The 17,936-nt window shown below is 35.3% G+C and overlaps 1 protein-coding gene across 1 annotated transcript; it reads left to right on the forward strand.

Annotated features, from left to right (window-relative positions):
- Window positions 1–1,023: 1,023 nt before the first annotated feature.
- LOC131155559 (transcription factor UNE12) lies at window positions 1,024–15,070 on the forward strand. The gene is made up of 6 exons (XM_058108779.1): window positions 1,024–1,817; window positions 4,373–4,492; window positions 5,527–5,592; window positions 12,187–12,252; window positions 14,183–14,260; window positions 14,371–15,070. The coding sequence occupies exons 1-6, from the start codon at window positions 1,476–1,478 to the stop codon at window positions 14,602–14,604; spliced, it is 906 nt and encodes a 301-aa protein (XP_057964762.1). The 5' UTR covers window positions 1,024–1,475; the 3' UTR covers window positions 14,605–15,070.
- Window positions 15,071–17,936: the final 2,866 nt, after the last annotated feature.

The following is a 17,936-nucleotide window of genomic DNA, read 5'->3' on the forward strand; positions in this document are numbered from 1 at the left end:
AGAGTTTTCAAGTTGGATTTTATAGTTTTCCTCCTAAAGAACCAAACCATTCAAAAGTTCAAGAGTTTTCTTAAAACTGCCCCAAAAAAATATTATTTATTGGAAGTATAGAAGGGTTAATTAGAGGGTATTTAGACAATCTACTTTATAGACCAAATCATATCAACCAATTAACCAAAAAAGCGGCTCCGTAATTATTACATGATTCTATGCTTGTTTTGAAAACTTTTCTAAAAAAATGGGCAAAAAAGAAGAAATATAGTAGGGGGCACTCAATCAGCCTTTGCAAGTGATCAATCGTCTGATGTTGCAAGTTGTTTTTTCTTTTTTTTTCATGGTTTAATCATTTTTTTTTCAAAAAATTGCTTTAAAAAAGAAGAGAAAAATACACACAATGGTTTGGTAGGGAACAATGGTTTGGTCCCAAAATGCTACTAAAATATCGTAAACAATCATCAAATTGTTGGCAACCAAAATGAGTAGTTCGAACTCGATGTCGACAACAATTAATGCCAAATCTTATAAAATTGTACTAACTTTTGAGGTAATTTAAATTCAAAGGTTAAAAGCTATGCTTTGAAACACAATTTAAAATAAACATATAGTAAAATCTGTAATAGGATTAATAGCTTTATCCATGTTATATTTAAATTTGTATTGATTAGTGGCAAAATTATACTAATTATTGTCGACAAGCCGAATTCAAAACTTAAAAACTATGCTCTCAAACACAATTTAAAATAAAAATATAATAAATACTGACCAAAAGCCAGGTTGCATAATTCTATTATAAAATAAGGGCGAAATGGATATTTTAATGATAAGATTTGAAGATATTTATTTTTTAGTTATAAATAAAAAAACTTTTATACTTTAATTATTTTGTGACAATTTTTTTTATTACAACAATCATTTGCAACTGGGCGCGTCTCGTGCAGGACAAGATGACGCGTGGCTAGAGATGTAATTTGGACAATCTTCATGGGCTTTCAAATAAAGTAGAACTATTTTAACCGTGAAACTGAAACCCCCTGCGGCCCCCCTGTTTGGGTGCATCTCTGGCAGAGCAAGATGTTGCATGGTTAGAGATGTAATTTGGATAATCTTCATGGGCTTTTAAATAAAGCATAACTATTTTAACCATGAAACCCCCACCCCTCGCTCCTTCGCTTCTCTGCTTCTTTTATGCTCCGGTGCGCCATCGTCGTCCAGCCCAAGCTCCTAGCCAAAGCTAAAATAATAGAAGAGCGTCGACCGCCATAGCCACCCAGCGTCTGTGCTCTCTCCTCGTTTCTCTCTCATAAACTTTTTCTCTTCCCGTCTTTAAATTTCACACTCTGCCATTTTCTTCTGCCAGTTTGCTTTTCTTTCTCCAATGAAACTGTAGTTGTAGATGATCTTTTCAAACCCTAAGGCCACTCTTCCTGACCCTTGGATCCGTGCTATCTCGGCTAGTCGTAGTCCAAGTCCATCTCATGGCCAGTAACCCTTCCGAAGGCCCAAACGACGATTTTCTCGAGCAGATTCTCGGAATTCACTCCTACGCCGGAGCCGACTCTGGCTTGCCTGCGAACGACGCTGGCGGCGGTTTGGCCGGCGCCGGTGCTCCGATGATGCTCCAGCTTAGCTCCGGCGATGGCTCAGGTCATGTTGGCGGTGTCGTTGCCGGCAGCAGTGGCTATCATGGTGCAGTGTTTCCGCTGGGTCTGAGCTTGGAGCAGGGGAAAACTGGCTTCCTGAAGCCCGAGGAGGCTTCTGGGAGCGGCAAACGGTTCAGGGAGGAGGTCGTCGATGGTAGAGCTTCTTCGGTAAAAAACGTAAGGGGCACCCTCGTTTTAATACTGATTAATTTGCTGTTTGTTGCTGAGCGAACTAAAGGAAAGTGAAAGAAAATCAAATTTTGAGTACTGTGTTTTATGTGATCTTTTGGATTGTCAAAAAAAGGAGTGAAGGTCTCAATTTCTGGGCATATTTTTCCCTCGTTATTTTCAGTTCATTTTCTTTGCATCTGAATGGAACACTATTCTGGTTTTGTTTTTAATTTGGAAAATATGCAAAGTCCTATTCCTTAGAACGGAGAAGAGTTTTAAGACTTTTTGTTAGTTTATGGGAGTTCATTTTATTGTTGCAAATTTGACTAGTGTTTGTTGGTAAGTCTTGGGTAGTGATGAGGATTGGAGTAATATTATCTTAAAGATGGTGGAAGTACTGTTGCTTGCATGGTCTTGTAGAAATGGAAGTTTGACTTAGACCAAGAGAAACACTTATGTACAGCTTAGTAATTAACTGAGAAGGAAACAAATTTGAATCAAGAAACATGCTTGTGAAGCAAGAAAAAGAAAATTAAATAAATTTTAATTCTTATATATATATATATATATAGATATATTTATTAAGTTACCAAAGCAAATTTGTAACTGGTTAATAATATTTTACTTCTTCTATACATTAGGTATTAAAGTTATGGTATTGATACCTTATACTTTAGTGCTTCAGCTATTTATTAATTTTTTTAATGTAAATTTCAATAAGGAATACGTATAAAGGGTGTCCGTGGGCCACAAAGCTTTGGGCTTTGCGATGGTAGGAGGAGGGTCATCACAGTGTATGCAGCCTTACCCCTACTTTTATACCGCGAGGCTTTTTCTTTGACTCGAACCTGTGACCAACCAGTCATAAAGGTTAGCAATTTAGGTAGCATTGTATGTGAATATTAAACCTTCACTTTTTTTTTCCTAGAAAAAAATAAGACAAAGTTAAAAATGAAAGTAAGAAGAATGCAAATTATACCTTTGGGTTAATTGAATTAATTGTGCTCCTGTGTTAACTGCACTCCCTCCATAAACTAATATTAGTGGCCATTTCCTCCTTAAACTTTTGAATTGATCAATTAACCAGCTAACTTGAGTTATAGCCATCTCAATTGCTCATTAATTTGAAGACGATGACACAAATGGTGAAAAATAGCTAGCTTGTTGGAAAAAATAGTCCAAGATGACCTTTGAGTACAAATAATGTACTCTTACCCCCTTCTACATGCGATGGTGGCTAAAGAGGAAACTACAATAAGAATAGCCATGTCTTGAATATTGACTATCTGGGTTCTAGGAGTAATTTTGAAATGGAAGAAATTGTGTTTAGAAGTTCAACTATTTGATTTATTTTGCATTTCTTGGATGAAAATTAGGGTTTGCAGACCTTGTGGGATTATTTAGTAGAGGAGTACGTTGTATTTATTTTTGAAGTCAGTGCCTTGTTTATTTAGCACGCACTACTTTTATTAAATTCGGATCCACTTGTAGATTCCCCCCCAAACTATGACATGAAGGACTGGATGAAAGTGGATATTAATTTATAGTTGGTGTTTTGGTCCGTTAGTCGTTGGTTTGTTTCTGTCATAGTAGTAAAAAGGCATGCCACACGAGGCACGCTGCGTGCAGTTGTGCTGCTCTCAGTCAGAGCTGCTTGGCCAGTTGTGCTGCTCTCACCTTTGGATCAAGCTGTTTTTTTCTGGGAACATTTCTTTTTCTAGGCATTTCTGCACCTGTTCTCTGATATTTCTGGCGTGAACAGTGAGTGCTGTTTTCTGGAATTTCTCAGTCAGAGCTGCTCTGCTGCTGCTTTTGTTGTTTTTTTGGTTTTCTTCTCCTCATCTCTGTTTCTATTGTGCAGAACTTATGGCATGAACTGCTGGAATTTTTTGTTATTGTATTCATTTATTTTCGAATATTGAATATTTCGATATTTTAAAATTCAGATATTAGTGCTAATGTGTTTACAATCAAGGTCCCAGTATAGGTGGTATTTATGTGAGGTGCACGCTTTTACAATCAGGCACCCTTTGCACCTCAGTGCGCTTTGTGTCTTTGACTAATATGTGTCCTACTTGTAAGAGCTTCATTATTTTTTATGTGCAGTTGAGACAGGGAGTGGGTAATTGTACAGCGGCCTCAAGTTTAGGTTGTTAATTACTTAATTGGAGAGTTTGGGAGTTATCATGATATTACGATGAGTAATATTCTTTAAAGAGGAGAATTGAAATTACACCTATATTTTCAAATTAAGTTAATGATTTGAAGTTTAAATAAAAAAAAATTATCTTAGGTTTTTCCCTGAAGTTATGAGAAATTCTGGAACTGATTATGTTGGTATGATTGTAATTTAGGCAAAGTAAATGGTTATAAACTTCAAGTACTAGTTTTTTAGCATGTGCAGCTCCTCTGACTGCAAGAGATTGCTTCTTTATTCCACGAAGTACTACGATAAGAAAGCTGTTTCTTCTATTGTTTGAAATAAACTTGTTCCTTAGTCTTGAATTTTTATGGTGATGTCATTTTACTGTAAGATATGCAACTTCTTTTGTTCTTGGCAGGCATTCCATGGTCAACCAATGCCCAACACAGTTTCTGCTGTGCCACATCCTCCTGCAATTCGCCCAAGGGTGCGGGCAAGGCGCGGACAGGCTACAGATCCGCACAGCATTGCTGAGCGGGTAAGTTTGACATAACAAATTGGAAAACAGAATGCCACTGAATATTTTTGGGATATGAATAGTACACGAGAGTGGTGTTTGACATTAGATGCACTATAGAATTAAGATATGTGGTAACATAGCTGAATATACAGGTCGGCACCCCTTATAGCATTGAAGCGAAAAAAAAAAAAAAAAAAAAAGGGTTTGGTTGTTACAGTTACAGAATGCAGGGAGAAGATAGTAAGGTGTTTGGGGCTTTTTTTTTTTTTTTTTCATAAATAAATTTGCTGCTTAATGTATATATATTTTTGATAAACAAAGAATTGTATTTGGAGAGAGAAGAATGTACAGCTGAAAAAGATTAGAAGAAAAAAAGGAAAGCAGGAGGAGTATGAGAAATCCTCCCTTTACATGAGTAGAAGCTAGTTACAAAGATCACAGCAAAAACTGAAACTCAATGAATCATTTGCTGCTTAAGTATGTTAGGAGGGAGAATTTCCATTTCTATACTTGTCTTAATTATAATTAATATTTAATAAACAATCAATCTTCAGTGCCAATTATTCGGTTCAATTTGAATGAGAGTTGGACTTTTGATGTTGAAATATACTGTAAAACTGTTCTTTTGTAATGAATATGTAGCATTAAATGAAAATTAACCTAGCCATCTTCCTTTAATCACATGGGATTCTCAAACTGTGTTGGTTGTAAGATGGATGAAATTGGAAGATGAATATTCTCAAACTGTTTTGGTTGTAAGATGGATGAAATTGGAAGATGTCAACAGGAATATATTTTTTTTCACTCGTGCATCTTAATACGTGATTTCTTATGATGACTGATGAATCATTCAATTCAAGAAAGATTGATATGGTAATTGTAAACTTATGAGACTCTAGGTAATACTAGTCTAGTATCTAGTAGTTGTAAACTTATAATAATCTAGTCTGAACCTTAGCCTGATACTACGTTTAATTATTGTTTTCCCCTCTATACTGCTTGTTTGTTTTTTACCTTGTGTTATTGCATAATCACCTTCCATTTTGGCACAGTTACGCAGAGAAAGAATAGCAGAAAGAATTAGAGCATTGCAGGAACTGGTTCCAAGCGTCAACAAGGTCTGTGCCTCCTCACTTGGGCCATTCTATAACTTCTTTTAGTATTTGTATAGCTTTGGTTGCCTTTCCTGATCTTTTCATGTAAATGTTTTCAGCTAATTTTGTAATTTGGGTTGGAGTGTTACTAAAAATGAGAAGAAACAAGACTAAGTGTGTGACATGTCCCCAAAATTGACGTTGCTTTCTACTTTCTCAATAGAAATAGGAAATTGAGGTTTTTAACAAATTCTAAACTAAAAGCTGTAGATATTTAACAGCTACAAGTACAAAGAAGAAAGAATTATTGAGTGGCTTACCTGGGTATTGATTAAGAACTCTATTTCAGTGCTGCCAATAAAGCTTCTGGAGCTGTGCATTTATTTCTCCTGCTTAACTGAGTTAGAGTTATGAGAATCATTTGGCAAGTGGCACACTGGCAAGGAGAGGGGGTACTGCTTAATATATTGAAAAGGTTATTCACTGAATTTAACATCTGACTCAACAATCCTTTTTCTAACCCTTGGGTTTAATGACACCAATCATTTTCTTTGTTGTTGCAAAAGATCCAAATTTTGAACTGGTAGAAAATGGTTTGTAAATTATTTAAATTTATTCAAATGCCCACTGATTTGTGGGGATTTTATTCTTTAAAAGATTTCCATGTGTTATGGCATGGTTTAATTTATTTATGATCTAGCTAAGACAATCATTCAAATAAGTGGTGTTTTCTTGGATTTCTTTGGCATGCTTCTATATTTAAGTATTGGTTTGCATCTGTGCTATGTCACCTTTTATTTGCTCATATGCTGATACTTTTATAATGGAGAAGTATTGGGGGTGTTATAAATTGCCCTAAAATGTTGATCCATAAAATTCTGCATTACCATGTCTAACCTTGTCCATCCAAACATGAATCATCATTTTTCAGGTATTATATTTATTTGGCTGGAAAAACTGGTTTGAGCATCAATTTAATATGAAGAATTTTTCTTTTTGTTAACAAAAGAAGAGATTTCTTTCATAAGAGAGTTTACAAGAAGGGAAAAAAATTTCTTTTGTCAAAATTATATAAAATCCAGAAAAAATTAACTAATAAAACAGAAACTGGAAAAAACGTTATATTCTGGGCAGAAGATTCCCCATTCTCGCTGAACCTTCGAAATGCTAACTCCCTTAGAGCAACCGAATCCAACACACCATAAAGAAGCCAGGTAATAAACCTTCTCCCAAACCAGCTTCCAATTCTATTTTCTCCCTGGAAAATTTTGTGCATTACACTCCAACAATAATTGCCACAACACTACGAAAGTACCGCATTTCCAAAGTGCAATCCTTTCCTTCCTTCTACCAAACCCCTCAAAAGAAATAGACAACAATTCCTCCACCGATTTAGGGCAGACCCAAGATTCTCCTATCACACCAAATAAATTATTGTACATTCTCCAAGCATAGTCACAGTGTAAAAATAGATGAGATGCTGTTTCAGAATCCAAACAATTTAACATGAAGATAAATTTAAGAATCTTTTTTATTTGGGAAACTAACATGAATATTAAGGACTCGAACAGACCACCTGCTCTAGCATTTGTTTGATTAGTTTTGAGGTGTTACAAAATATGTGGACTTTAAGCTTGTTTTACTCTCTCTCATTCTCTACCCTCTCAAGATTTTCTCCACTGTGTGATCCATAAGTTTACTGAGAATATCACCCAAAGATATTTTGAATTTTTATATGTCCATTTCTCATGTATTTTTCTTCGCCAGAATTTATTTTTCTTTTTTAGCAAGTTGTGGTTTTCTATCATAAACAATGTAGTCTATGCTTAAAATCAGAATCCTACCTACTCATTATTGAATGTAGTGCATCATTGTTAAAAGAAATTTCACCCAACCTCTTGAAATAAGATGAGTTTCAGCCTTTAGAGCTCATCATTGGCTAGTAGAATCGAATCTAGTCCTATGTTTTCTTTTTGCTTTTTTGTAATGTCTTTTATCCCTTCATATTTTTTGAACTATCACTAATGTTCCTTTAAAGTTTCTCTTTCAAGGTAGCCCTAGCATTCTGCCTTCTTTTCTTTATCTTTTTTACAACAACAAGAAGAAGCCTCAAGTCCCCCTAGGTGGGGTTGGTGACCAATTCACCCAATGGAGGAAAATTTCTTCAACTAGCTTAAGAGTTATTAAATCCTTCTTTACTATCTCATTCCATGTTATTTTAAGTCTATCCTTACCCCTTCTAATACCAATATAGTAACTAACTCCTCATTGGTGCACTACTTGACTTGCATTTCAAATAATGTTTTCCCCTCATTATTAAGAGTGTTTTCGTTTTACTCTCTCTCTCTCTCTCTCTCTCAATTTTGATGTTGAGGTTTAAACCATGATTTTGCACTCTATACATTCGATAATTTTTTTCAAAAATATGCCCCAATGTCTTATATGTTAATCGAACTCATCTTGATTGAGATTATACTGTTCTATGCATTTGGCGTGGATTTTATTTCCATGTTTGTGTGCATGTGTGCCCAAAGCTGTCCCTCACCCCTCCTTCCCCCCCCCCCCCCCCACCAAAAAAAAGAAAAACAAAACGAAACAAAAACAAGAACAAAAATTATCTCATGATAGTGCTCAAAGAAAGATTGCGGCTTTAGATGGGAACTCTTTGCTTGGACAATAACTAGGAGGTCATCTAGAATTCATTGATACAATAACAACAAAAACAAGTAGAGTAGTAGCAGCATTAAACCTTAAGTTCCACTAGGTGGTGTTGGTTACATGAATCCTTCTGCCAATTCACCCGATCAAGGGCATTTTTTTTTCACTAGCTTAAGAGCTATTAAGCCCTTCTCACTATCTCTTTCCAAGCTATTTTAGGTCTATCCCTACCCCTTTTAATACCAAAAATGATGACTAACTCACTCCTCTGCAAGGTGCCCTACTTGGCCTATGTTTATGTCAGATTACCTCTTTACCTAAAAGCCTAAGTTATTAGGTTGTGGACCAACAATGTAAATCAAGCTTTAACATTTCCCTACCCGTGTAGCTCTACAGTATGCAGAGAGATAAACACGCAAAAAATAACACCTATGACAGGGAACACAATAATAGTTTTTAAACATGAAACAATAAACATGGGCAACAAGACTAGAACCTAGGACCTTCTGGTAACTAGCTTTGATACCATGTTAGATTATCACTTTACCTAAAAGCTCAAGCTATTAGGTTGTGGGCCAACAATGTGTATCAAGCTTTAACAATTTCAAATGCCCAAACCATTTAAGCTATTCCTCTTTTATTTTGTCTTTAACCAGTGCTATGCTTAGTTTATTATGGATATGTTCATTCATTAATTTATCTTTTAATGATATACCACTCATCCATCTTAGTATTCATGTTTCAACATATTTTACTCTTTGTACTTGTTTCTTTGTTGCCTACATTCTAATCCATAGAGTGTGGTTGGTCATATAGCCATCTTATAGAAATTTTCTTTTAATTGTAAGGGTATTCTACGATCACACATCATGCCTAAGGCACTCCATTTTACCCAACCTGCTTTAACTCTATGTATTACATCCTCCTCAACTTCTCCTTGTTCTGCTTGTATAATAGATCCCTGGTATTGAAATTTACTAGCACTATTAATTTCTTGATTATTAAGTTCGATCTTATTTTCAATACTCCTTATGTTACAGAAATTACATTTCATATATTCTCTTATTTCTATTTATCCTAAAACCTTTAGACTCTAAAGCGGCTCTTGAAAGTTCTAACTTAGATTCTACTCCACCTGTTTCATCAATCAAGACAATATCGTTTGCAAGCAACATACATAAAGGGATCTTGTCTTGATATTCCTAGAATTCATTGATACAGTTAAAAAAAAAAAGAAAAAGAAAAGACGATATTGGAGATTTTTCAATCAATAAATATTTGCAAATTTAAAATGTCTCAGTAACAGGCTTATCTTAAAAATTGCTTGACTTCATCCACTAAAATTTATTTATTTGAAAACTTCATATTGAAAGTTTGTCCACATTTCCTAATGGTGAAGAAAACCATAAATGCTACACTCGGTATGAAATTGCTGTTGGTATTAGTTTTGTGCTTGCAATTCCTGCAGGACCTTAAAAATAGATAACATGGTAACTAATGTACTTTTTCAGGACCATTGTATTGTCTTAGCATCTTTTAAGGGATCTGCTTTTGTCAAAAGTCAAAACCTTTACCTGATGTTCTATATATAGATATATAAAAAAATGGAAATTTTTTTGTATACTTCTTATTTATTTGAAAACTTCATATTTAAAGTTTGTCCACATTCCCTAATTGTGAAGAAAATGATAAATGCTACACTCAGTATGAAATTGCTGTTGGTATTAATTTTGTGCTCGCAATTCCTGCAGGACCTTAAAAATAGATAACATGGTAACGAATGTTACTTTTTCAGGACCATTGTATTGTCTTAGCATCTTTTAAGGGATCTGCTTTTGTCAAAAGTCAAAACCTTGGCCTGATGTTCTATTTATAGATATATAAAAAAAAATGGAAATTGCACTGGCTGCTACTAATGCATAAGAAAAGATCTTGATAGTTCAATAAACTTGGTTTTGTGTTTCACACTGAATCTATTGTCATTTTTTGATCATGTTGCTTTCCCTGATTTGGTAAAGCCTAAACCCTAAAACTGGATTATAAACAGTAGAATCAACAGTAGAATGTGGAAATCAATTCCTCTGCAATTATGATCTGGATAGATTTTGGAGGCCATCTCTCAGACTGATGCCGTGGGGTTACATAGTTCTGTTACATATGAAAAGTTGTTGACTTAATTCATTGCTCTTGAAAATAATGCAAATTCCATGCAGTTAATTTGAGAGGCTTTCGAGCTTCTGAGAAACTTCCTAGAAAATTGAGCCGGAGCTAGACTTATCCTCCTGTAAAATGCTATTGGCAACTCATTGAACAAGTTGATATTTAGTGCAATAATATGTGAACCATACAATGATAGCATAATTATTGAGGTGCTTTCTAGACCTTGTTGATGCCCTCTGGTTAGTAGCTATCATATTGAACACTGAACAGTAAGAAACGATTGTATTTATCAGATACAAAATGGAGGTAGAATGTGAGAAATCAGTTTTCCCTCTTTTTGTGTAGGCTGCAAATTTTCAAATTTGTAAATCCTTGAAGATCCTGAAATGAGAGTTTGGCAATATAGTCTTATTCCAATGGTAAGACGAAAGGTCACAAGCTCAAGTCATGGATGCAGCCTCTCTAATATTGAGGCAAGGCTGCATACAACACACCCTCTCCAGCTCCTTGATATTTCATGGGAACCTGATACATTGGGTTTGGGTGTTTTCACCTGTTGCCTATTTGAAATCTAATGATATTGAAGATGTAGAGAGCCAAAATTTTGAAAATAAGTTTATTATATTTTAAATGCATGTTTGACAGCTAACGTTTGTGTAGTATTTTGATTTGTTTGGGTTTGGCTGCACAAACTTTTTCTCTCTTCTCAAATAACATGAGCCACGTCTTTCCCCTCTTCCCAAATTAACGAAGCTAAAAAGATACTTGTGATCAAGTTGTACTGATATTCTATTTGCTTTCTTTCTTTTTACACTGATTTAAACTATAAACTGAGCATTATTTTATGTCATTGTAGCTGTCACTCGTGCTTGTAGTTGGTGTACCAGTGTTGCATGTTTTTTTCATTCTATTGATTTTTTATAATTTGCATTCTTTGAACTATTAATGGAGAGTAGCTATCTCAGGGTGTGAATGTTAGCCAGTTATGTTCATGTTGATTTTCATGTCAACTTTGTGTTTATATCTATATTTTGATGATGTTTGACATACATGGTTGGTCCATAATGAAAGGGCTTAAGCTTTTAGGTCAAGTGATGATTTAACATGGTAGTAAAACCATAGTTGCTTTTGGTCTTGGGTTCTATTCTTGTTGCCTACATTTATTTTTTATGTGCTTATTTGTCCCAAGTTTTATATTATTGTTCCCATAAAAGGTGCTACTCGTTTGTTTACCTCCATGAGTGATTGGGTTGCGCGGGAGTGTTACGACTTGATTAGGCAAATACCTTCTTTTTGTTTTTTTTTTAAAAAAAGTTACTTTCCTATGAATATCACCAGTTGGGCTGAAAATGCTAAATAAATAACTCCACTCTAAAACTTATAAAAAAATTTAATTTGTTTCTATGGGTCATGTCTACTTTTTTGGGTTAAGACCTGGTTGTGTTGTGTTGATTTGTGTTTTTCTCTGTAATTGTAGGTTTGTGGCAGTGCTACTGAAGCAAATCTCCAATATTCCAGGGATCATCCAAATCAATGGCAAAGAAAATGTTTACTATGAAAACCAAGAATAAAGATAATTTTACAAGATGGATTTCTGGGACATTATGTACAATATAATGCTCCCCAAAATATTATCTTTGTTGGACAACAATCAAATTTTTTTTTCTTCCTTTTTTGAATTTGAATTTTGTGCTTTCTTTAATTATGAGAACGTGCTTTGAAATTTTGCATCATTGAAATAGCAACATAGTGTACAAGTTCTCCTCCTGTGGACATTAAACTTTTACCTTTTTTGTGTAGACGGATAGAGCAGTGATGATTGATGAAATTGTTGACTACGTGAAGTTCCTAAGGCTCCAAGTAAAGGTAAAGTACTGCCTTTCGGAATTCGGTAATTCTTCTCAATTTAATTGCCTTACGGTTACAAATTTTTTTCATGCTTTTAAGATCAAGTTATCCTTGCCTGAAGTTCATATTCAGCTCCTTTGGCCTCGGCAAGTACGTCTTTTTTTTTTTTTGTTTTTCAAAAAAAAAAAAAAAAAAAATGAAAGCAAGAGGAAATGAGGACCTGTCTAGTTGTTGGAAATAGTTTTCTTTTTCCATTTTCAAGTTTTTAAATTAGTACAAAATTAACACCTTGTTTCCCAATTTTCCAAGATTTATATGGAGACTTTAGAAAATAATAAAAAGTTGTTATCCAACTTTCCTGAACAAATGTTGGAAAATTGAAAAACTAGATGGCAGTTTTGTAATTATTGGGAAACCTGAAAAAGTAGAAGGAAAGCTATTTTTCACATATGAGCGGACCCCAAGTTTGGATGTATTCTGCAAGTTGCCTTATTATTACCATCGGTAGGATTACCAAACTTCAGACTCACTTTCATTGTCTTTTTAACATACTTCTATTGTTAGATCATTGAACTTAGAACAATAATAATCATCATGGGTGATCATGCCCTGTGATGAGTAGCATTATTTTTTTTATCTTATTGATTTTGGATTTATTGTAGTCATGGTAATTTACTTAAAATATGGATATTTGTATGCTGTTTATAGCTACACGGTTATTTGAAGGAGATCTTATTAGTGCCAGGCACGGTTTTAAATAAAGGTCGCGTTACGTTACGCCGTTACGTAACTGTTTTTTGGGTTATGGATACCGTTACGCACTGTGAAATCGGTGGGAAGAAAAATCATGGCCTTAGCGGCTATTACAGACCGCGACCGTTACGTAACCGTTACAGGACTGTTACACCAAAAAAATATTTTATTTTTTACGTTTTCTTCTCACTTTTTCACTCTCTTTCATGTATCATTTTCAATATACCTAGTGACAAGAGGGGGAAAAGATTATAATGAGGATGACAATGATACAAAATTTACTATTTCTTTAAATACTCACAATAGATGCATTAATTAATAATTTGAAAATACTAACTTGTTAGGAAAATATTTTATTTTGACAATATTAGTAATGTGATATTTCTGTTCTATATTTTTCAACTTCAACCTTCTTTCTTTTCTAACTATTTTATATTTGTGTTATTCGTATTTTTTTTTGTGTCTCGCAGATTAATGGAGTGTATCATGTATATTGTTTTTTAATTAATTTAGTATATATAAAAATTTATCACAAATAAGAACATTGAGAAGTATAAATACGTGCACACACGTAATTTTTTTATCAATGGTGGTCTAAAACAAATGTAAACTTGTTGTCCTTACCAAATAACTTAGTTACACGAACTAAAAGGATCCAAAGTACACTAAAACTTTTTTCAAGAATTGTTAAAAGTTTAAAACATGCAAGTACGCTAATATGCACAAGGTTGTGTGCGCTTCAAAAAAATTCACGGCCGATACACCCGCTTCCTGTTATGTAACATCCGCTACTCCCGCTTCCCGTTACCGTTATGTTACGATACCCACTACCGCGATTTAAAACCATGGTGCTAGGCATATTGTTTCCATAGTTGAACTTTATGACAATGCTATGCATGAAGTCATGAATTCAAGCATGAGAGGAGCTCTTGAATTTTGAAATATTTGCTTTATCATAAGCTATAGGATTGGACTCCGAACCCTTGCTAACGGGAATCTTCTAATTTTTACGGTTATAGTGTACCCATCATCAAGTCATGTTTAGACCATGTAATGATTTAGCACGGCATCCATGATGTGTTTTGGAGGCCTGGCCCAACTCCAAACCATGAATTTTCAAAATAAAGGATCCATTGTCTTCTGAATTGTTGAATTTGAAACCCCTCTAATTTTTATATGATTATCAACACAACAGGTTTTGAGCATGAGTAGATTGGGTGGGGCTGGTGCAGTGGCACCCCTTGTAACAGACATCCCATTATCATCAGTTGAGGTAATACACAGGATCAAAAATTGTGGCGGCTTTTTTCTTCAATGTTTATCCTCTCTCAGTTGCCTTTCCCCTGCTTTATTTATGATGTGATTCCCTTCCATCTTCATTAGGATGAAGGTCGTGAAGGTGGTGAAAGAAGCCAACCGGCATGGGAGAAGTGGTCGAATGATGGCACAGAACGACAAGTTGCTAAACTGATGGAAGAGAATGTGGGTGCTGCTATGCAGTTTCTTCAATCCAAGGCGCTTTGCATCATGCCCATTTCGCTTGCCTCTGCAATCTACCACACCCAACAGCCGGAAACCACCACCCTGGTGAAGCCTGAAACCAACCCCCCCTCGTAGAGGTCAGAAAGAAATCGCGCTGGCCTTTAGGTAATGTGCCTGGAATAGTCCCATTTTAGTCCCAATGAAATGGGTGGCCCCTCCCGTTTTTAGGTTGCTATCGAAGTCAGAAGCCATAGTTCCAGCTTTTGCTTTTATTTTCAGCTTTTGTCAATACTGGATTTCATTTCATTGCGATGCCTAAAATATAGAGGCAAAGCCTTTCCTTTCATGCCTTTACAATTTCAAAATGGAGGGGGAAAGATTGTCAAAGGTCTCTTGATGTAGTGTGCTTTTTGGCGTCCTTTGTGGGGATTAGTGGGGGATGACCAAAGCACTTTTGTAGTGGAGGGGCTATCATTTTTTGGTAGTGGGAAGTGGGACCTACAAAAGGAGTGGGTGATTGTAATTGTAATTTTACTTATGTATTTTGGAGCAAATAGAAATTCGGAGTTTAGAATGGATGAATTGTTGGTGGTTCGAAAAAGCTCGTAGGGCCCTTTGGTGTTGGTGTGTTTTCCAAAAGTAGTTTGACTTCTGTTGAACTCCCATCATTATTGAATGCGAATCATGCAGGAGAGAGAGAGAGAGAGAGAGAGAGAGAGAGAGATGTTTGCACATTAATCAAATGTCAATGATGAATGTCAATGCGCACATGTATCAGAGTACTCCACTCTGTGTTTCAGCCTCAGCTCAAAATATTTTGATCTTCTCCGCAGTTATACCACTAAAATTAAACATCTTTATCTCTTCCCAATAAAATCGTCCATTGAAAAGTCTGTCGATGTATGTATCGTTTTGAAAGTTGTTTAATAATAGGCTCGTAAAATTGCTTTATGTCATGGTAAGTTGCTCGCCAAAGCTTTTTAATCTGTTCATTTGGCTCTGATTTGTTACGGGGGCCTTTAATCTTTGTGGTACAAAAGGTTTGACACCAATCATTTGGTTCAAGAAATCTTTAAAAGTTTTTATGAATTAGTTGTATGTCCTTCATGCATACAACTTGGTTTATTGTAGAAATCATACATGTCACAAATGTGAGATTCTAGGTGGCTCATTAAGACCATTTTTTTTTTTTGGGTAATCCAAATCCCCTTGTGGCCGATGGTACCATTGGTTTGTTTTACAATTGACGTGACCTAGTGTCAGACAAATTTATTTAGGGGATTATACTTTTATTTTTTTGTCTGTCTGTGGGTAATCATGTAAATAGTCATGCATGTTTTATTTATTGTGTCATTGCCTTTGTGTTCTAAGGAAGTATGATTCTTTGATTAGTTTCATGTTTCTTATTATTAGAGTTAGAATAGCATAGGATGCTCTTTAGGAGAGGGTGAAACATGAATTACATTGCTATCATGGAAATGTGGACTTTTACGTTACAATAGAAGTTTTATAGATCTACATGAGTGATCTTAATGCCAAGATAATCTTAACACCACGGTATACTTTTGATTGACTAATCAACTAAGAGTAATTTAACTAATAATGCACGACTCGTCATAAAGTCTAAAATATTCAGTTCGTGATAGCTGGTACTAGAGCTTGGTTAGTTACTTTTGTGAATTTAGTTGTCTTCTTATTGTAGTATTATGTGAAGCGTCGACAAGAGATCATGCCAATCAATACTAAGAGAATTGAGGTGCTAGAGGCTTATGGAGATGTTGAACATGTTGATCTATCAATAGGTTTCTATTGTGGAAATGTTCCACGAAATAGTAGAAGCTTTATAGATCTTAATGAGTGATCTTAACACTAATTGATGATTTTTGCTAGGGGAAATTTCAACTCTCAGGGATAGAGTATATATGGAAGAAAAAGGTGCCAGAACCTCAAACATATAGGGGTGCTCATGATGCTAAGTTGGAGAACTTCTTATTTCTTATGGAATTATGCTTTTGTGTGGCAAGGACTGACTTAGAGGAGGCAAAAGCATCATGGAAACAATGTACTTGAGTGGTGATGCTAAGCTATGGTGGCATACCAACTATAATGAAATACAAAATAAACAATGTGTAATTGATAATTGGGAATACTTGAAGAGAGAGCTCAAGGTGCAATTTTTTCTTAAGAATGTTTAGTAAAATGCTCAGTGCAAATTACGTGATCTTAAACACATAGGTATAGTCAGGGAGTATGTGAAGCAATTTTTTTTTTTTTTTTAAATGTTGGATATTCAAGATATATTGCAGAAGGATAAATTGTACTATTTCCAAGAAGGGTTGAAATCCTAGACGAGGACATAACTTCATTGACAAAGAGTTCAAGACTTGCCCACTACATGGGATTTCGCATAATGCTTAGTTGACTACACTAGATAGTGTTTCACAATATCCAAAGAGAGTGGCATGGGTGGAAATATCAGAAAGTGTTTCAAGAAGAGAAAACCCAAAAGTTGGCATGCTTCTTATGTTGAGGCCTTCATGGAGTTGGTTGCCCTCACAAGTCATTGCCCAATGCCTTGCAAACTTCCATTACGGAGGGGGCATAAAGAAATGATGAGGATGAGAAAGAAACCTCGACGATGGGTGCATTGTGATTACTTAACACATTGGAGAGGCAAGCAAAGAACTAAAATTCAACTAAGTGAAATGGCTAATGTTTGTGGATCTACGGATGAATGGGAAGACCAACCATGCTTTGGTAAATAATAGGACTACCTATAAATGTGTTTATAGGAGGAAGTGTAGAGACTTAAATTGAACTTGGAGAAGGATTCAAAACGCATAAAAGCAGCTAACTTTGCAAATCAACCTACTATGGGAGTAGCCAAGCAAGTGTCTATGAAGCTTGGATAGTGGTAGGATATAGAAGTTTCAAGGTTGTATCTATGGATAATTTTCTAGTGATACTTGAAATTGAATTATTGAGGGAGACTTAAGGTGATTCCAATGCTATTTGTTGGTTCCCTCTGTTTAATGGGAGATCATCCTTGCATGGTGTAAGCCATTGCAAAGAAAAGGGATGCTGAGAAGTTCCTATTAGCATGCAACCTAAGAAGGAATTGAGAAGAGGTGATTCAACATATCTCGTCACTTTGGTGGTGAATGAAGAGGTAGGCCAGAGCGGGTGCCTACGACCATCCAATTTATGTTGGATGAATACAAAGTTGTGATGCCAAATAAGTTACTACACAACAAAAGTCGAAGATGAGGTGTAAAGCATGAGGTTTGGTTGTTACTAGTGGTAAAGCCTCTTGCCAAAGGTCCATATGGGATGGTGATTCTAAATTTAGCAGAATTGAGGGAACAACATGATGATTTATTAAAAAATAGGCAATATAAGTCCTTCCAAAGCACCGTTCAGAGCATTGATGTTGTTAAAGTGGAAACATGTTCAGAGCATGTGGATAT

The sequence above is a fragment of the Malania oleifera genome, chromosome 5 (assembly GCF_029873635.1).
Source record: "Malania oleifera isolate guangnan ecotype guangnan chromosome 5, ASM2987363v1, whole genome shotgun sequence".
NCBI classification, from domain to species: Eukaryota; Viridiplantae; Streptophyta; class Magnoliopsida; order Santalales; family Ximeniaceae; genus Malania; species Malania oleifera.